The 20,520-nt window shown below is 47.7% G+C and overlaps 1 protein-coding gene across 2 annotated transcripts in view; it reads right to left on the reverse strand.

Annotated features, from left to right (window-relative positions):
* Positions 1 to 1,405: 1,405 nt before the first annotated feature.
* The window catches only part of ZFYVE1 (zinc finger FYVE-type containing 1), a 54,054-nt gene continuing 34,939 nt past the window's right edge, over positions 1,406 to 20,520 (reverse strand). Inside the window, exons 5-13 of one of the 2 annotated variants that reach the window (XR_003969612.2) lie at positions 11,877 to 11,983; positions 9,795 to 9,903; positions 9,141 to 9,238; positions 8,927 to 9,044; positions 6,170 to 6,340; positions 5,251 to 5,431; positions 4,468 to 4,581; positions 2,128 to 2,977; positions 1,406 to 2,013 (exon numbers count right to left, since the gene is read on the reverse strand). Coding sequence is in view for 1 of the 2 variants with exons in the window: in XM_030319488.2 (XP_030175348.1) it covers positions 2,745 to 2,977; positions 4,468 to 4,581; positions 5,251 to 5,431; positions 6,170 to 6,340; positions 8,927 to 9,044; positions 9,141 to 9,238; positions 9,795 to 9,903; positions 11,877 to 11,983 (1,131 nt within the window). In the remaining variant the exon portion in view is untranslated. Of the gene's footprint in view, positions 2,978 to 4,467; positions 4,582 to 5,250; positions 5,432 to 6,169; positions 6,341 to 8,926; positions 9,045 to 9,140; positions 9,239 to 9,794; positions 9,904 to 11,876; positions 11,984 to 20,520 lie in introns of both variants that reach the window. The other variant, XM_030319488.2, reaches the window with a different exon arrangement.

Below are 20,520 nucleotides of genomic sequence, written 5' to 3' on the forward strand. Positions count from 1 at the left end.
TTTAAGGTCACTGTCTTATCTGGAAATGCAAAAGAATTTGCAGCTCAAGGAGGAGGAAGGAAACTGAAGAGACACTCTCTCTACATTGCAATGCCAGCAGGATGGGGTGCAGACTCAGTACGGCAGTTATGAGGCCCGCCTGTGCTCAAACCCCAGCTTCAAGTCTCCTTAGCCAGGCGGCCCCGGGCTTCCGAACGTCTCTGAGCCAGTAGCTTCAGCTGTAAAACACAAGCACTACCCCCTGCCTTCCAGTACGGTTGTGAGAATATCGACCATATACAGATCCTAGCATAGTCCCTGGCAGATAACTGGCACCTGTATATTGGAAGTCAAAGGAGCAGAGAGAAACCCAAGGAATGTGTAAGGGTCCCACCGCGTCCCATTGCCTCGGAGACCGCTCGGTTCTCAGCCACAGCTGAAGCCTTTCATCACAGCTCTCGGAGACAGCTTCCCCAGCCATCTCCTCCACCTCGGAGCAAGTCCTTCAAGCCAGAAATTTGTTTTTTCTAAGTAACCGCTATGCCTGACTTGGGGCTCAAACTCACAACTTGAGATCAAGGGTCGCATGTTCTTCCAATTGAGCCAGCCGGGCACCCCAAACCAGGAATGTATTACAAGTCTTTATGCAGCCACCCCCTAAAAGAGGGGAACTAATTTGTGCTATCAGATGCCAAGACAGTGGGCTCTAGCGGTGGCAGATATGTTCTGTTTCTTCATCTGGGTGCTGGTAAGACCAGAGTGTCATGCCCACAAGAAGGAGGAAGACAGTTGCGGATGGACATGGGAGTGGAACAAAGACCAGGCAGGGGAACGAAGAGGGAAGTGACAGATAAAAAGGTAGAAGACAGTTTTTCCCCAGAGTTTCCCTAGGTTGATAGCAACACATAGTCTCCTGTGAGAGGACTCCCCGGGACTGCAGCCCCACAGCTACGAGTGAACCCTGAGAACCCAAGTCCTTAAGCCGCTGCCACTGCCTGGCACGGGTTGCCTACTTGGGGCCAGCTGGCCCCACCCGCTGTGGAAAGCCCAAGTACAAGGCAATGGCAGGGCCAGTGAGCCCGTGTGGAGCCCTCACCACCAGAAAGTTCTAGGAGCGTCAGTTATCCTCTCTAAAGGAATAGCCACTAAGTTCCCAGTTAGCAAACAGCTGGAGGAAGCCATCTGTCTAAAAACTGGGGGAAAAACAGCCCATCATGACATGAAAACCCCTATCATGGTTCGTGGTATTTGGCTATGCCTTTAAGTTCTTGTTAAAGTAACAGGCTGAGGTATTAAAGGCCAAACACTACCACTCTAGAAACATGCCTCTCACTGGCTTCTGCTCTGAAAGCCACCAGCTACTCTCCTATCGACTAGAAAGAGGCAAGCTTTACTGATGAAGTTAAAGCAAAGAGCACAGTCCATATTCAGCAGGAAGATTCCTTTATAATGGCGAATTTGATAATACACAGTACTAGAGTAGGCCCTGAGTCACTGGGCCACAGGAGGCAGGAAGGGAGCAGGTCTGAGGACCAACACATTCCAGGGCTCACGTCACACTGCACTCATGCCAGGAATGACCGCTACGTACCTCCCTGAAGTTCGGCCCACCCACCAGTTCAGTCAAGAATTACGCCACATTTAATTCTTCGGTTTTGGCCACTGAAGAAAATCCACCATGACGACAGGATTTCGGCACAACAGTCTCTTTCCAGTCATGAGAGATATGAATGTCCCGGCTCTTGATAAGAAACAAGTTTGACTTCTCTTGCAAGAACCAAAGAGAATTTTTTTCTTTATTATCCGTCGAGATATTTATATATATTTAAAACAGTCCATTCGGTGCACTGTTTCCCTGGAAGATTTCTCAAGGTCACCCCTCCAGTAGCTAGAGGGGTCATGTATCAGGGAACAAAGAATTAAGACACTTCAAAATAAGCAATAAAAATCCTAGTGCAACACTCAGAAGCAGATGGTGGGCTTGCAGGGTGGAGGGGAAGGAAGCAGGTGCTGTTCAGGGGCAGGGTGCGGCCTCTGGAAAAAGCCAAGTGGACACAGGAGCATCAATAAGCAGGAAACACTGCTGGGGAAGGCCTGTTTCCTTCTGTGCTCTCCCCCGTTCTCAGGGCTGAGGACCCTACCCCTCACCTTCCACCCACTCTGGTGACCTGCACGCTAAGTTGGGTAGTCTCTGACTGAAACAGGCCTAGGCCAGGAATGGGGATCCAATTCCAGAGGACCCAGGTGGGTTCCTTTCAGGCTATTCCAAGCAAGATGTACCTGGGAAAAGGCAAGGAAAGGAGACGCTTCAAAGGCTCACAGAGAAGAAGCAAAAGGTGACTAGTAACACAGTGGCTCTGAACCTGGCTCTGTTGGGGGGGGGGGGGGGACCTGGGGCCACTGCCACCTTATCCCTGTGCTGGGGACAGACTGTGCTATGTCTTCACAGCCAGCAGCAGCCTGAATACGCCCCACATCCCTTTCATATGGATATACGCACACAGTTGTAGATTTCTTAACTGACATAAATGCAACGGATTCAGGTTCATTCCACTTTAAGCTGCTCGGTCCCCCGCCCTGAGGGGTTCACACGTTCGGCCCTGGCCAGGCTCCTCCCTCCCCCCACAGCAGGATAGTGACCCCGGGATGAGAAGAGGACACACACCATAACAGGTGCCCGGTGGGGAGGGCCTACCTCAATGAGACTTCTGTTTCTAACCCTGAGAACCTAAGGAATTGTGAAGGACTCGGAGAGGGAGCTGGGGTTAAAGGTCACCGGGCTTTTTATTGCAGTTAAAGCAGACTCGGACAGGATGGTCCCAGCCTCGAGAGGGGACAGCCCGGCGGTCATGGGAACACTCATCACAGAAGCCCTGTCCGCAGGCCCGGCAGTGGTGCTTGGAAAGCTTGATGCTGAACTCCTTCCGGCAGCTGTGGCAGTGCAGGATCTCGTGGTCAGGCACCCAGTACGCCGGCCTGGCCGCATCCTTCACCAGACCTGTGGCAGGAGCAAACGACGATGAGCGGGCTACACGGACCCAGCACGCCGAGTCCCACCGGGCAAGAAGCATCCTCGGGCACCTCTGGCTCGCAGTCCTGCTGCGCACACAGCCCCCTACAGAGGCCTTCACCCCGTACCGTGCGGCTCTGAATCTCCAGAGCTGGCACCTAGGCACTGGGCTCCCGGGTGACCCTGAGGCGCAGCTCCAGTAAGAACCACTGGAGTAACAATAAAGCAGCCCAGACTCTGGGAGTTGGGACATCCCTTCGTTCCAACCCCAGCTCCACTGAGCACGTGTTCGTTAGCAGCTGCAGGATTAAGAGACGGTTCCCTAACCCCTCAGGGCCCTGGCTTCCTCATCTTCAACAAGCCACATTCAAGAGCAGCTGTGGGGATTACGAGAAAGAACATGTCTAACGTTGGGACCCGCCAGCCAGAGAGCACTCAGCAGGTGAGCCCCGTGGGGAGCAGACGGCAGGCTCTCTGTGCCAAGGGCAGCCCTGCTTCTCCCAGGTACCCCTGAGAGCAGATGCAACCTGAGCTTCAAGCCTGGGCAAACCTATTCCTATACCCTCGAGTCAAAAGTTCATCTACTCACCTTCGAGCCCCAGTGGTGGTAAATCAGATCCAAGCAATTTTCACCAGCACCCAACCCAGGAGCCTCTGGTTGCTCCCTTGCAATGGGCAGAGACAGCCGAGGCCCAGCCAACCCTGCCTAAGCCTTCCACACACCGGTGCGTTTCCCTTCCCCTTCCTCTCACCATCCTAGTTACAAGTACCCCTCCCATCAGGAGGTAAATAAAGATCTTCTATCCTAAATGAAGAACTGACTAGTGAGGTAGATTAAAGACAGCCACAAATTCTGACGCTCCTGCCCCTCCCTCAGACCCAGGCAGGCTTTGTGACTAGGGGAAACTAGAGCAGGAGTACCAGCTTCCAGGCCCAGACCTTAAGACATTGCTGACTTCTACTTCCTACCTCTTGGAACAGGAGTCCTAAGCACCCCGTGTAAAAAGTCAACTCCCACTGGAGAAACCACGAAGAGAGGCCTGGAGAATACACGGAGATGGGTTCTACCAAGCCCACCTTCCAGGCATCCCTGACAAAGTACCCAGCGTGTGAGTGAGGTTGGCTTGACCCCTCAAGACGGGTCAGGCTGCCATACTAGAGCATCAGATGGAAACTCTAGGCAATGCCACCTGACCAGAATAATAACCATTCCTGACTCAAAGTTGTGAGACATGATGAAATGGTGGTTGTTTTCAGCCTTTACATGTTCAGGTAGTTTGTTAGACGGCAACAGATGGTATAAAGAGATGGCCTCCGGGAAGAAACACAAAGGTATGCAGAAGTATGTAAAAGTATGTAAAAGTATGTAAATTCTCAGTCAACTCCTTGCTGTCCAACTCAATCTAGGTCAGCAAGCTCTGACAAAATGACAGCCCAGGGCACCGTGAAACCCCTCATCCCACGTACACTACACCCACCTAGTGGTATGTCAATGGCTGTCACTACAGCTCCCAAAGTGCTCTGCACGGCCTCGCCCACCTTCCGAGCAATCAACGTCCCGCCTTCATCGTCAGCCTGTGCTTCGGTAACATCTGTGGACAATGAGAAAGGAAAAGCCATCACCTCTTAGGTCATTTCACAAATGGAAAACTGGGGCAAACACTGTGCTACCCTATAAAGACTATAGCGGTCTGGGCTGTGGGTCAGGACACACCCTGACACCAAGTGACCTCTGTTAGTCCTTTACTTCACTCTGGAGCTGTTTTAGAACCAGAAAGGGTCTAGGAACAGGACCAAGAGCCTTCTCCAGGAAGAAGATCCAGTCTAAGCCATGTCTGATAAACGCAGGACAGGGCTAAACCCCCCAACCCAGGACTAGCACCCCCTAGGACTCTATTAACAAAGAGCTTAGAGGATGCCAGCCAGGACCAGGGGAGCAGCTGCCCTTAGAAGAGCGACTGGGTTAGGAACAGGGTTACGGGGCGCCTCGGTGGCTCAGTCGGTTAAGTGTCAGACTTTAGCTCAGGTCATGATCTCTTAGTTCGTGAGTTTGAGCCCTGCATCAGGCTCTCTGCTGTCAGCACGGAGCCCGCTTCAGATCCTCTGTCTCCCTCTCTGCCCCTCCCCAACTTGCTCTCTCTCTCAAAAATAAACATTTCGAAAAAAAAGAACAGGATTAGGCATGTGGGGGTCCACTTCCCAGTACCCTGTGCCAAAGAGAGGGTCCCCTCCACCCTTGCAGCCCCTGGGCCCCACGTTACCTAACTGGACATTCCTGGCTTCATAGCAGTTGTCACACACCCGCACAGGCGCAGGGCCCCAGCCCCGCTCGGGCACTGGCCGGGTCTTGGATGAACAGCTGTCACAGAAGCCCTCCCCACAGGCCCGGCAGTGATGCTTGGTGTCGTTATCTTTAAAGGATGTAGCACATTTGTTGCAGCTCTGTTCCAAGCCCAAAACAGAGAGGCAGGTATTATTCGTTTCTGCTCAGCTGAGAAAAGTCAGCGAGACCCAGGGGAGGACCACAGGACACTTGGAACGGCAGGAACCCAACAGTTGTAACAGAGAGAACCTAAGGCCTCCAGTCACATGGAATGCACCCACTGAAGCATAGCTGTGACTATCATTTTCTTCCAAGAAATACCTGGAAAGGCACCTTATATCTATTTGGCTGAGTCACAGCGTTCTCAGAAAAACTATGCTAATTCTAGCCAGGAGACCAATGAGAATTCATTTTTTTCCTACAGCTTCCCAAAAGAGCCTTTGGGAAGTTGGTGGAGAGTGAGCTTCCCGTCACAAAGTGTGTGGACCAAAGCTGGGGACTCCCTTGATGTGGTTACTGTAGAGATTTATGAACCAGGCCAAATGACCTCTAAATTGCCCCTTTCCCTCCAGATTCTGTTATCTAGGACTTCAGACATCTATCTAACCAATAATAACTAGCCCCTGCAGGCCAAGAAACTAAAACCCACTGGAAAGAAAATCACAGAGTAACACAAAGGGAAATCAATGGGCAAAGAGAACACTGGCTGCCTTGATGCACCCCGCCTTTTCTAATACCCTGGGAGCTAATCTGAAAGAGAAATTCCACACCTCCCTCACAAAATAAGCTTAGAATGGGGCAAAACGGCCCCAGCATGGGCCACACCAGGGATGCGGGTGCATCCTGCCACACCATACCAGGATCTGGGAGTTGGGCCTCCAGTACGCAGGGGCGATCTGGTCTGTCAGCCAGGAAGTCACAGCCTTGGTGGGCCCAAGGCTAAGCTCAGACACTGACTGAGCCATAAAGTTCATCCCATCCAAGAGGCGCTGGGCAGCATTGTTGTTGTCCTTCAGAAATCCATCGGTCTGAAATGAAAATGCAGGCTCCCATCATTCTCCGAAAAGAGCAAAAGGAAGGAAGGCGAGGGGTCTCAGGTGAGTAGCACACTCATCACGGTCAACTCAGAACCACAAACTCCCGGGCAGAGAAGAGTAGACCAGGAGTCCCTCTGGCTTCTAGGCAATACCACAGCCAACCAGTCATTACTGACTTATTCCTTTCAAGGCGACAAGATCTGGTGCACAGCTGTTCAATTCAGGCCTTACCTTCCAAACAACATGTACAATCCAGGAGATACTCGAGTAAGGATGGTACCTCCTCCAGGAAGCCCCCCACCCCAGGCTGGGTTTAGCCCTTCCTCTCGGTTTCTTCTGAGAATCCTATTTTCACATGTAAAGACAGTATCTGTTTACATATTTGACTATTAGACCAAACCCTCTGAAAATAACCTATCTTCTTCATTTTTGTATTTTTAAGTGTCTAGTTCAATTCTGGGCATACAGTACTCAACCAACCTAAGTTCAAATAATGAAGGAGTGAGTGAACAAACAGAAGGGGAGGGGCCTGTATCCTCTAATCCTAAGGACCATGAGGAATGTGGCCTAAAAGTGAACTATGATATTACTACTTTCTTGGAATAGAACTATTTACCATAGAGACAACAGCTTTCACAAGAACAAACACAGATCCAAAAACAAAAGACATTAGTCATAAAAAGTACAGTGAGAAAATTATACTAGTTCAAGGCCACACTAAGTCCTTGGGACAGGATGGCCTGGCCCATCATGCCAAGAGGGTGGGTTCCCGAAGTGAGACCATCCCACAGGGACAAATTTTAGTGGGGCTGGAAACTGGAGAGAGGAGGAACAAAACACTAAGGACATCTTCAGTTTTATGAGCTGTAGGACCTGGAAAAGCTCAAGATGGCTGCAGGGAGGCCTGTCAGGCTGACCGGTAGCCTTAGGAGTCACCCAGCAAGTAAGATAAGTTCCTTAGAGAAAAATCTTTTTTTTTTTCCTACGAATAGAAAATGTGTTTTGAATTACTGGCAATTCCAAGTGTGAGTTGTGGTTTGATGCAGAATGAAATCACCACATCGCTACCTCAAAATTGAATTCAAAAGTCAAATTAAAAAATAGGGTCTACAGTAATCCCACTTCTTAGAATATACTGCAAGAAAATTTCCCAGAACAAAGGCTTTCTTACATAAAGAATGTCATAGCATTTTGATAATAAAAACATTATGTAAACAGCATAAATATTCAAAAAAGGGGGGGATGGGGAGGTGCACCTGGGTGGCTCACTTGGTTAAGTATCCAACCCGACTTCAGCTCAGGTCATGATCTCACAGTTCATGAGACTGACTGCCCCCCAACGGGCTCCACGCTATCAGCTTGGGATTCTCTCTCTCCTTCTTCCCCTCCCACTCTCCCTCTCCCTCTCCACCCCTCCCCCACTCACACATGTGCTATCAAAATACAAATTTTTTTAATTTAAACATAAAAAAAGGGGATGGGAATCAAAATAAGGCATAAGACAATGTTACACAGTTGACTACATGAGAAGTGGAAGCAATGTGGAAATAAAATGATGGTATGAGGGGCATCTGGCTGGTTCAGCCAGTGGAACATGCGACTCTTGCTCTCAAGGTTGTGAGCTCAAGCCCCACACTGGGTGTGGAGGCTGCTTAAAAAATAAATAAATAGGGGCGCCTGGGTGGCGCAGTCGGTTAAGCGTCCGACTTCAGCCAGGTCACGATCTCGCGGTCCGTGAGTTCGAGCCCCGCGTCAGGCTCTGGGCTGATGGCTCAGAGCCTGGAGCCCGTTTCAGATTCTGTGTCTCCCTCTCTCTCTGCCCCTCTCCCGTTCATGCTCTGTCTCTCTCTGTCCCAAAAATAAAAAAATAAATAAATAAATAAATAAATAAATAAATAAAAATGGTGGGATGGGAGAAAAGCAGGTAAATGGCACGTAAATTACATTTGCATCTATACAAACATGCCTATGGAAAGGAGAATGTGAAAAAGTATTTCATTTGCTAAGGCAGTACAACAATAGGCCAACATTTAGTTTATTTAAAGTTCTCCTTCTAACATGGAGGGTATTAGGCTAAGTGAAATAAGTCAGGCAGAGAAAGATGCCATAAGTTTCTCAGGATCCATGTATGAGTGAAAACATAACAGAAGACCAGTTGAGAGGGAAAGCGGGGCGGGGGGGGCAGTCACAGAGAGGGAAGGAGGCAAACCATAAGAGACTCTTCAATACTGAGAACAAACTGAGGGTTGATGGGGGGTGGGGGAGAGGGGAAAGTGAGTGATGGGCATTGAGGAGGGCACTTGTTGGGATGAGCACTGGGTGTGGGACCACTGGGAAACCAATGTGACAAGAAATTATATATAAAAAAGATAAAATAAAAAATGAAGTTGTGCTTCTAATGTACATCCAAGAAGAAATGAAAATAACGGTCTCGAACAAGAAAGGCTCTCCAGATCCTGCCTTCCTAAACCACCAATATATTAAAATTCATGGTTAACCTGAATTCCAAACAAGCTCCACTTTTCCACACACATGAATAACTGAACGATACAAGAAGAAAAACAGAACCGCTCTTACCCCCGGCCACACGTGCACAATCTCTGTCCGTACCACCGTATCCACAGGATCTTGGTTCCCAAACCAGTACTGCCGACTACGGTAGACCACGCCGCAGTTAGGACACTCGATCACATACCTATGAGGAAAGCAAACAGACCCTGTTACCCGGGCAGGTACCTGGCAGACGAACACACCAACAACCCTCAGCTACATCGTCGTCATTTAAACTCACCCAGACCAGGCATATTTTGCGAGACCCATCCAGGGGGAGTCAGTGGAAGCGGATGTCTTGGGCACTACGCTGACCTCCTTGCCTCTCTCATAGCAGGCCTGAAACATGGAGCACTCTGCCAGCTTCTTCTCTGTACACCAGACCCCCTGGCCTCTTTATGTCCCTGTCCAGCCCCCTCCCAACAAACCATACCAGCTGAGGGTTTACAGACTCGGGAGTTCAGCACATCAGAGGAGGGATCATTGCTCTAAAAAAAGCCAATGCCCTGAACAATCATGAACTGAATGTGGCCCGGTCCCGGGCCCCAAAACTGAGCTGTAATTTATACCCATCACGGTCCATTCAACCGGGTTCCCGCAGGGCACTCCTGCTCTGGGGAAGAATGAACAGTCAATGGACATGGCCCTGGCATAGAAGCCAACAGAATAACAGGAAAATCTGCTGGGAAGTCAATAAATAAATAAACCAAGGGGCCCCAGCATCAAAGGCCTCTTGAGTTCTTTTGGTTAGAGCTAGGGAAGAAGTTCCCGAGATACTCGGTTTGAGTATCAAATTCTTTGGGATACAGTAAAGGGTGGCCCCAAGCCAGTCCTCAAAAGCCGAGCAGAATCCGCAAGGCAGCTGCGGGAGCAGGGAGAAGCTCAGAGCACTCACCTTGCAGGTATAAACCCGGTTGTCGTACTGGTGGGAGTATCTGCAGCGGCTCTTGGCTTCGTGAGGGACTCCTTCTTTCCCATGGTTCATGCTGTTCTTACATCCAGCCCTGAGTGAAGCCCAAAAGCTGACGGTGAGGCGGCTAAAGAAGCCCCCGCCACTTCCACAGAGTCTGAGCCGGAGCCAGACACAGGGCCGAAACCAGACCTTGGTTACGAACTGGGCCCTGAATAGTGAGCACAGAGGGCACAGCGCATGTCTCAGAAATCCACATGCCTCTCTTGTACTTGAACCAAGAGCGCTCAAAGGCACTACTGGCCTTGTGTGAGGAGAAAGGAGAAAAGGAGGAATCTCCTCCAGGAAAAGCCACCTGGTCCCACAGCGGAAAGGAGGAGCCTGAAGACACCACCTTGACAGGAGATAAAGACTGAATGGCTCTCGGCAAACCCCCAAATCCAAAAAGCAGGAAACGGGAAGTTTAGCCAGAACAGGCTGCCAAGATGTAGAACAAAAACCAGCCTCCAAAATTTGGCAATACATTAAGAGGAGGCTTAAGCTGAACAAGAAAACCTTCCGAATCAACAGTGAGCTCTGCCATCCTGACAAGGCAGAAACAGAGATCGGGACTTTAGAGTTTCACTGTGATAGAAGGGAAAGTTCTGGAAACCCTGGTGAGGCTGTTAGAATGGAAAAGTGATGATCCAAAAGAACCTAAGTCCCTCATGCTGGGCTATGGGGTAAACAAAAAGGAAGGTAAGTCATGCTGGCAACTACCATCCCTCTTTCCTCACCAAAATAACCTTCATTCTCTGAGCCCAGACTGTGTAATCTAAGAACCAAATCCTTTTTACATATTCAGAGCCAAGGTGGTGGCCTTTCTGAGCCCAGCAGGTAGCCTACAGGGTTCCATGCAAAAACAAACACACAAAACCTTTCACAAAAGGCTCAGGTCTCCTCCCCTAAATGGATAAATCTGGAGGAGGAGGACCAGAGGTCTTGATGTGAGCAAAGACAATTCAATGGTGAAGAAGGTGGTGGGGTGGGGAAGTGTCTACGGGACCAGGAGACTGCAAAGCACTTAAATCCGCTGAGCTCCATGGGACAAGTCACCTGACTGTGATTTAATAGCCATCAACAGCTCAAATTAATCCAGTGATCTCCAGAGGGTGGCCCCAATCAGCAACATCAGCATTACCTGGGGACTTATCAGAAATGCAAACTCTCAGGCCCTACATCAGACCAACTGAATGAGAAACTGGGGAGGCAAGGCCCAACAATCTGTTTTAACGTGTTTTTCTGGTGCACACTAAAATGGGAGAATCACTGCCTAAAGCCCCCGTAACAAAGTGTGGTCAACAGACCAGCAGCATGGGCATCACCCGGGAGCATGTTAGAAATACACAATCTTAAAAGCAGACCTTCTGGTTCAGAATCTGCATTTTAACAAAATCCCGAGGTGATAAATACACAGATTATAAAATTTGAGAAGCACTGCCCTAACTTCGCGTTCTCAACTCAACATATTAGAATCATCTGAGGACCCTTTTTAAATGCACCAGTGTGAAGGCCCCACCCCAGATCTGTTAAGTGTGAACCCTTGGAAGGGAGGCCCAGGCCTTGATGATTTTGTAAGATCCCTGGATAATTCTAATGTGCTCGGAGTTTGCCCTCGCGGTGAAAGGAATCAACCAGGACTAATACCTACCACAGAGCTTTGTACACACTAGGCTACCAAATATCAATGAGTTTAATGACTACAGCGAAAAAGCCTTGGTAGGAGAAACCCAGAAAAACAAAGCAACTGAAGTTTTCTGTAGTAAAAACTTCCCAAACCAGAAGGCAATGGCCCATCTAAAGCAGGTGGGAATCTTGAGAGGATTCTTCATAATCATGTGTCTTACAACCTCAGAGTGTGGTCCCCCGACTGCCAGGACCACCTGGGTACTTATTGGCAGTGTCCTTCTCAGAGCCCCGCCCATCCTTAATTCAGAGTCTGTGATTTACCCAGACCCTAGGTGATCCGCATGCACACTGAAGTCTGAATTCTGAGCCTCTTTTCCCAAGATGACCAGCCTCACTTACCCACAGCTGAGGCACAAGGAAGAGCAGGTGAAGTATTCATCTGGGAAAAAGGAGCTGTGCGCCATCTGGTCATCGGGGATCTCACCGCTGAAGCGGTCACTCAATGCCTGCCGAGGAGGGAAGGCGACACGTGAAGGCACTTGGCGGAGCCCCCTGTGCTTTGGCCCTTCCACTACGTGCCTTTCTAAGTCCCCCTCGCTGCTGGCTTATTTCTCACAGGCTCCATGGCCAGGAGAGGCAACCCAATGACTTCTGCTCCTCACCCTCGACCTTCTTGGCCCGACATGCCCCAGTCCTCACCACAGGAAACCTGAGGAAGAACCAGCTCATTTCCCAAGAGGTCAGAAGGGAGCCAACAAAGTTACTGCGCTCTCCTGATTACATAGGAGGTTAGGAACACCTCACACACTCAGTCTTTCATTCAAAACCACCACAGACATTGACTAATGCCCACTGCATCTTTTGAAGCAGGAACCAAGGAACTGAGACCTGAGAAGAGGGCTCGTCTTTAAGTCAGAGAGAGGCAGAGCTGAGCGGTGAGCTGGGAGTTCCCTGGGCGTCTACCCCAGTTCTAACCACAGGCGCTCTTTTTCCGCTAGGCCACAGAACTATCTCAGTGTCAAAAGGAAGGCATCAGCCAAAAAACAAGGAAGAATACGGTGCCTGGCAGCCTTTTGTCAACTACAGTAACCTAAAAGACCGCAAATGGCCAAAATAAATGCCAAGAAAGATAAAGTATTTGCAAAAGCAAACTGAAAAATTTTATGTTGAAAGGTAGCTTTCATTGCTGGTCCTCTGTTTTCAGGCACTACTTTATACTGAAAGTATTTTTCAGGTTAACTTCTTCCTGCCAGGCCCCTACTCACATGCAATGGGAAAAAATTATATAAATTAAATAGAAATGGGATTTTCTATTTTTATCTTAATGGGATTTATTTATTTTTGAGAGACAGAGACAGAGCACAAGCGGGGAGCGGCAGAGAGAGAGAGGGAGACACAGAATCCGAAGCAGGCTCCCAGCTCTGAGCTGTCAGCACAGAGCCCAACACAGGGCTCGAACCCAAGAACCGTGAGATCATGACCTGAGCCAAAGTCGGACCCTTAACTGACTAAGCCACCCAGGCGCCCAAACTTTAAAAATCATTATATGCATGCAGTTCCGGGCTTCTAAGTTTCAATCTCCCGTGCTGAGGCAGCCATGCACTATTCCAGGGGAAGAGAAGGAAAAGTGGCTAAAACAGAAAGACAAGTTATTTCCCTTAGTAAAAAGACAAAAGAAAATTTAAGATGCGATTTGGGAAAAGAGCAGATTGATTTTAAACTAAGGCTCTCGTGAGCCGCCCAAGTGGCTCAGTCAGTTGAGCATACAACTTTGGCTCAGGTCACAATCTCACAGTTCGTGAGTTCGAGCCCCACATTGGGTTCTGTGCTGACAGTTCGGAGCCGGGAACCTGCTTCGGATTCTGTGTCTCCCTCCCTCCCTCCCTCTCTCTCTCTCTCTCTCTCTCTACCCCTCCCCCGTTTGTGTTCTGTCTCTGTCTCTCAAAAATAAATCAATGTAAAAAATAAAAATTTAAACTAAGGCCCTCGAGCTCTGAAGGGAATTTCACTTAAATGAGAACTTACTTGTTCAAGTTCCTTTTCCTTTTCTCAGTGAGGTCTTAGTATCCTGAATTCCAAAATCAAGTGTTTACAGAGGCACATGACATCAGTGTTGAGCCAGGCCAGGTGTGGGACACTAATGGCAAGGAATGTGTCAAAGTGAGGGTGCACGGCTCACCTAAGGGCATTCATATTCGGCCTCTGCGAGGCTAAGGCACGGGGCCCTGAAGACACCATCTGACACCAATGGCCCAGCAAGTGCCAATCCTTCACTTAGACCAATAGAAAAGGCCTGACAAATAATACATGTAAGTCCTGTCCTCTTGGGGGTATTTTGTGAGGAGTAGCTTAGGGAAAACACTAAGCTTTCCAGAGAGAGAATATAAATAACTATACATAGGAATATTAAAGAGAATAAACAAGAACCAAAAGTAGAATCACTCACCAGTCTACATGGCCTACTCTGTCCCACTTCGAAATGACCCATCCTTCCAGGGGTTTTTGGTCTCGCCTCTTCCCCCAAAGCCTTCCCAACCCCTCAAGACATACCACACTCCAAACAGCCTTCTCCAAACAGCTGTCGTATTCGATACCTGACAGAGGCACTGAGTAGGCAATGAGGCAAAGTTATGGCCCAGCTGTACGGATCTGACCTCGCAGACGAGAAGATACGCGCCGTGAAAGCAGTTTCCTACCTTTGTATCCTCCGCTGACTCCCAGCGAAGGTCGTGACAGGTGCTCAGCTAGGACCTCTGAAACGAAGCGGTCCAACCCCCGTGCATACGCCAACCTCCTCCCTGCACCAGGCTTCATCTCATGCCCACAGACCCTCTCAAATTTAACGCCAGCTGCTCCCTGATTTGCCAAATTACTGACAACTCTTAAAGCTGTATTTCTCCAACAGGTATATGCATAGCTGTCTGGGGCTGGCTGTGGGAAAATACAGCATTATGTTCCTAATGCATCAGTTTATTGGAAGATTTGGAGAGGAAGTTTGATAGATACAGACTGCGCAAACCCAGGCACAGTATGACACCGAACAATTTGGGTAAATAAAACATGAGACACCCCCCCCCCCCCGCAAAGGCATATAAGCTTGCAGTTTCCAGGTCTGCACCCTTTGTGCCTCTACTTCCTTATCTATAAGATAGGGATGCTGGTAGTACCTTCCTCAATAGGAGTCTTCACAATTAGACTATAAAGATCGGATGAACTTAAACATGAGGAGCACCTGGCATAAATTAAGAGCATAGAAAACACTCGCTGCCATTATTAACGTCCTTTGTGTTGTTTCCTATGAGGATAATTTTCTTATTTTTTTTCCTTGGATACCCTCCTACCTAATCCAGGTAACACACAGGGGATACAAGAACCTCCCTCCTTTCCAAGACAGCTCACTGGTCTTCACAGTTGCTTCCATTTGTTGGCAAATTTTATTTAGTTAGCGAGCTCTATGCCCAAAGTGGGGACTGAACTCACGACCCTGAGATCAAGAGTCACATGTTCCACCGACTGAGCCTGAGAGGGGCTCCTTTATGTATGTATGTATGTATGTATGTATGTATGTATGTATTTATTAAGTTTATTTAGTTTTGAAAGAGAGAGCAAGCTGGGGAGGGGCAGAGAGAGGGAGACCGAGCATCCGAAACAGGCTCTGCACTGACAGCAGAGAGCCCAACACAGGGCCCGAACCCATGAACTGCGAGATCATGACCTGGGCATAAGTCAGACATTCGACTGACTGAGCCACCCAGGTATCCCAATTTTTTAAATTTTTTTTTTTCAGTTTATTTTGAGAGACAGAGACAGAGACAGAGAGACAGAGAGAGAATGAACACACGTGTGGGAGGAGCGAAGAGGGAGAATCCCAAGGAGGCTCCACTGTCAGCACCGAGCCCGACGAGGGGCTCGATCTCACAAACCGTGAGATCATGACCTGAGCCAAAATCAAGAGTTGAACACTTAACCAACTATGCGACCCAGGTACCCCTATTTTTTTTTTCTTTAGTAGGCCCTATGGCCAATGTGGGGCTTGAACTCAGTGGGTGAATATTTAGTTGCAAAAAGACGTGTGTGTATCTGATGGGGTAACATAGGAAGGAAGAAAAAAAAAAAACTAAGGAACATAGAAGCTACTAAAGAGGTATAGGGAAAACCAAAAAAGAATATCTTAAGTCAGGCAGAGAAAGACAGGTACCATATGTTTTCACTCATATGCAGACCTTGGGAAATTTAACAGAAGACCATGAGGCAGGGGAAAGGGGCAAAAAAAGTTACAGAGAGGGAGGGAGGCAAACCATAAGAGACTCTTAAGTACTGAAAACAAACTGAGGGTTGATGGGGGACGGGAGAGAGGGGAAAGTGGGTGATGGGCATTGAGGAGGATGCTTGTTGGGATGAGCACTGGGTGTTGTATGGAAACCAATTTGCCAATAAATTATATTTTTTTAAAAAAAGTATCTTTACCCCAGAGTTTTTTCTTTTAAACAAGTAACTGAAAGGATAACCTAAGTACTAGTTTCCCTCAGGAAAAATATCAAATGTAGCCCGAGTTCACCAGCTGGGCCGAATTCAGGGGGGATGCCACTCCCCCGAAAATATAAAATTGCAGCCCAGGAACAGTGGCAGCACAAGGTTCTTTCTGTTCCAAACCCAAGTGGCCTGGCTCACTTCTCTGAAAGTTCTTCAGAAAAATGGCAGCAAGCATCTCAAGGCGTGAAACAGTCTGCAGCCTGATTCCGTGGTACGCATGCCCACAGAACCTCCACCGCCGCCCACCCTAGACCAAGTCACTGTTGGCTTATGCTGGCCAGGGCAGCCATAACCTCTTGTGACATCAGAAAGAGAAGAACTCCTAGGTTAACCAGCCCCATCACTTCAGACGCTCATCACCCCTCTCACTTCCCTCAAGTCGCTGAAGAGCTGGTAGTTAGTAATGAATCGGAGCTTAACAAACTTCAGGAGTACTGACATCCACCAACAGTATGGGAATATAACAGCAGAGCTGTTCAAAACAAATCCAATGTTAGTGTGTTTTAGATACAAGGGTAAAGAGAAAGGATCCTCCTTTCTTTCCAGTGTGGACCCTGCCACCTAATTCATATACTTCGTCTTTCAAAGATTCCAAACCTCACATCATTCCCGTTTTTCTTGGGCTCTCCTCCTCCTGAGGTCCCCAAGCTGTTAGAGAAAGGCAGGGAAGGACCTCTCCTGAGAAAGCTAGGGGGAACATTTGAGACAACTCTAGAAAAGGTTACCTGGAGACCAGATGATCTTGAACTTTAGTTGCCTTGGCAACAGTGTGACCCTTTCTACTGAACCTGTAAGGTTAGTCCCAGTCATCAAGGGCTATCGGTGAATTTTCTGATTCAAAATGGAGACTCTTACGTAAATCACTGATGCCTCCCAACTCCCAAATGTAATAACTTTATAAATAGATACCTCCTGATGTGATAGAATTGGAAAGTCAGAGTTTCTACAATTAAAGATCAGAGGCTAAAGAAGGTTTAAGACGGTTCTCTCACATATTCAGAACTGTAAATACAGGTAAGTTAATTCAGTATTTCACTCCCTTATTCAACAGAAACCTGAAGAGCTCTTTAAACAGATTTACCTGCTCAGTGAGGGCACGCTCTGCTGGTAGGAGTGTGAGCTGTTACTACCATGGAACCTGGTCAAGAAGGGGGAAATAACCCTGCTAGAAGAGAGGGACTGGAGCCTGGACCACACAGTGGCCAACTGGCAGGAAGAATGATCAGGTCAGCATGATGAATCAGGAAACAGCGGGCGGGCCACGAGAGCAGAGGACCACTGTAGACCTCTCTCTCACACAAATTCTGCAAACTCTTCCGTCCTTCTCATTCAGCACATTTCCCGTTCCATAATGAACATGGAAAGGGGCACTTAGGCTCCCTGGGAATCCAACAGCGCTACATCAACCAGGTGGAAGCTCATAAGATACAGCTAGTAACTTTTTTAAAGTACACTAATTGCATTAAGAAAGAGGTATGTTTCAGGCATGCCTCGGTGGCCAACTCTTGATTGATTTCAGCTCAGGTCGTGATCTCGAGGACATGGGATCCAGCCCCTTGTCGGGCTCCAAGCTGAGCACCGAGCCTGCTTAAGATTCCTTCTCCCTCTCTCTGCCCCTCCCCCACTCATGCTCACTCTGTCTCTTGGAAATAAACAAACATTAAAAAAACAACCTCTTAAAAACTGAGGGTTGATGGGCAGTGGGAGGGAGGGGAGAGTGGGTGATGGGTATTGAGGAGGGCACCTTTTGGGATGAGCACTGGGTGTTGTATGGAAGGAAACCAATGTGACAATAAATTTCATATTTTAAAAAATTAAAAAAAAAATAAAGTACACGCAGAATGTTCAGTATAAAAAAAAAAGAACGAGGTATGTTTTATGTACTATTTTAGAAAGATAATTCAAGATTCCGTGAAAAAAAGCAAGCTGGAGGATAAAAGGAATCATACGATCCCTTTAAGGGAGAAAAATAAATACATGATATACTTGTGTAGCACTGAAAATCTCTAGAAGCATATACAAGTATTAGTAATGGTTATGACGGGGGTGGAGAGGGACCTTAACTCGTACCTTACACATTTCTGTACTATTTGAATTGTATATCATGAACACACATTGCTTTTTTAATTAATAAATGACTTTCTGAACATGAAAATACAATTTATGGGACTATCCTTTCTAAAGGCAACTGGCACGTGCATCAGGAACCTTTCAAGATGACTACACTCTCTGACCTTCTTAGGAGTGGAGTAACTACTGAGAAGGACCAGATTCCACTGGGTTAAAGGCTCCGACTTGGTAGCCAGACTAGCTGGTTCAGATTCTCCACCACTGACTGAGTCATCTCAAGCAAATTAATTAGGTTTATGCCTCCACGTCTCTACCTCATACAGCAGGTATGAGGATTAAGTGAATCTATTACACGCAGTGCAGAGCATACACTACGTGGCCCACAGTGAACAATCGGTGACATCAGTCAGTAACAGCAGAGGGGTTGTCATTTACCCTAAGGAAACAGGTACAATGTAAACAATACCTTTAAATATACAGAAAATAGAAGAAGGAAAAGACGAAAACCACTACTAAAATAAGCAAAATTAACTAAATGTAAAAAATGATCCGTCCTCCGTATAAACGAAAAGCAGACAGCTTTTTTTTTCACGACGTGTTTTCATAAAACATTTAATGGCATGGGGGAAAACACTAGGCTTCAATGTTCCGTGAACAAAGCAAAGTATGCAACTGCACATACATACACTCTGACCCCAATTCTCTGTTTAAATAAGTAGCGGGCACCTGGGTGGCTCAGTCATTAAGCAGCTGACTCCAGCTCGGGTCATGATCTCACAGTTCCTGAGTTCGAGCTCCGCTCCAGGTAAAACACAGAGCCCTGCTTCAAGTGAGGCATGCTTCTCTCTCTCTTTCTCTCTGCCCCTGTGGGACTACCCCTCGTGGGATTCTCTCTCTCACTCTCTGCCCCTCATTCACTTATGCTCTCTTTCATTCATTCATACATACATATGTACATACATACATAGCAAAGACGAGCACCTGGGTGGCTCAGTTGACTGAGTGTCTGACTCTTATTTCAGCTCAGATCATGATCCCAGGGTCATGGAAATGAGCCCACGTCAGGCTCTGCGCTGACAGCATGGAGCCAGCTTGGGTTTCTCTCTCTCTCCCTCTCTCTCTGCCTGTCCCCCTCCCCCACGACTGCAAGCGCTCTCTCTCTCAAAATAAACTTTAAAATAAACAAATAAAGAGCAAAGAGGGGCACCAGGGTGGCTCATTCACTTGAGTGTCCAACTCTTGATATTGGCTCAGGTCATAATTCCAGGGTCATGGGATCGAACCCCAAGCACAGTGAGCATGCAGCCTGCTTGAGATTCTGTTTCCCTCTCTCTAAAATTAAAACAAATAAGTAGCAAAGACTCACATACCACCATTTATCTACTTTTTCATACTTAGCTTATATTATTTTGCCATTACAAAAGAATGTGCTATTCACATCCCCTCTAAAGGTCTCCTATGTTCCTGTGGAAGAGTTTAAGATAAATTCCTAGAGATGATACACCTAGAATATATATTACTCATATCTTCACCTACACTAGATATTTCTAAATTGCATTTCAAAACAGTTGTACTAGTTTTGTTTATTTTTAATTAATTTTTTTTTAGTAACTTCTATGCTCAATGGGGCTCAATCTCATGACCCCAAGATCAAGAGTCACACATTCTACCAACTGAGCCAGTCAGAAGCCATGGTTGTACTAATTTTAACTTCAACTGGCAGGTTTTGTTTTTGTTTGTTTTGTTTGTTTGTTTAGAGAGAGAGTGTGTGGGAGAGGGGCAGACAAAGAGAGAGGGAATCTTAAACAGGCTCCCCGCTCAGCACAAAGCCCAACACAAAGCTGGATCCCACGACCCTGGGATCATGACCTGAGGGGAAATCAAGAGTCCCAATGCTCAACAGACTGAGCCGCCCAGGTGTCCAGGTGCCCCCCACCCCCGCCACCACCATGGGAAGTCGGTAAGAGTCTGCACTGCTTCACATCCTTTTGGACATTTTCTTGCCAGACTTTTCAGTGTTTGCCCTCATACCGCTGGGGTTTTCATTTGAGTTTCTTTGATCCCTAGAGAGCTGAGATTTCTATGTTTGTGCATCCCAGTTTTGATCCCCTCATTTGTGATTTGTGTCTGCATGTTCTTAAAAGTTTATACACTTTCTCCTGACAATATTCCTGTACATCTTATCTAAAATAAAGAGAAATTGGGGCGCAGGGGTGGCTCAGTCAGTTAAGCGTCTGACTTCGGCTCAGGTCACGATCTCACGGTTCGTGAGTTCGAGCCCCATGTCAGGCTCTGTGCTGACAGCTCAGAGCCTGGAGCCTGCTTCAAATTTTGTGTCTCCCTCTCTCTCTGCCCCTCCCCAGCTTGCACTCTGTCTCTCTCTCTCAAAAATAAGCATTAAAAAAAATTTTTTTTTAATAAAGAGAAATTTACATAGGAA

This window comes from Lynx canadensis, chromosome B3 (genome assembly GCF_007474595.2).
Source record: "Lynx canadensis isolate LIC74 chromosome B3, mLynCan4.pri.v2, whole genome shotgun sequence".
NCBI lineage: Eukaryota > Metazoa > Chordata > Mammalia > Carnivora > Felidae > Lynx > Lynx canadensis.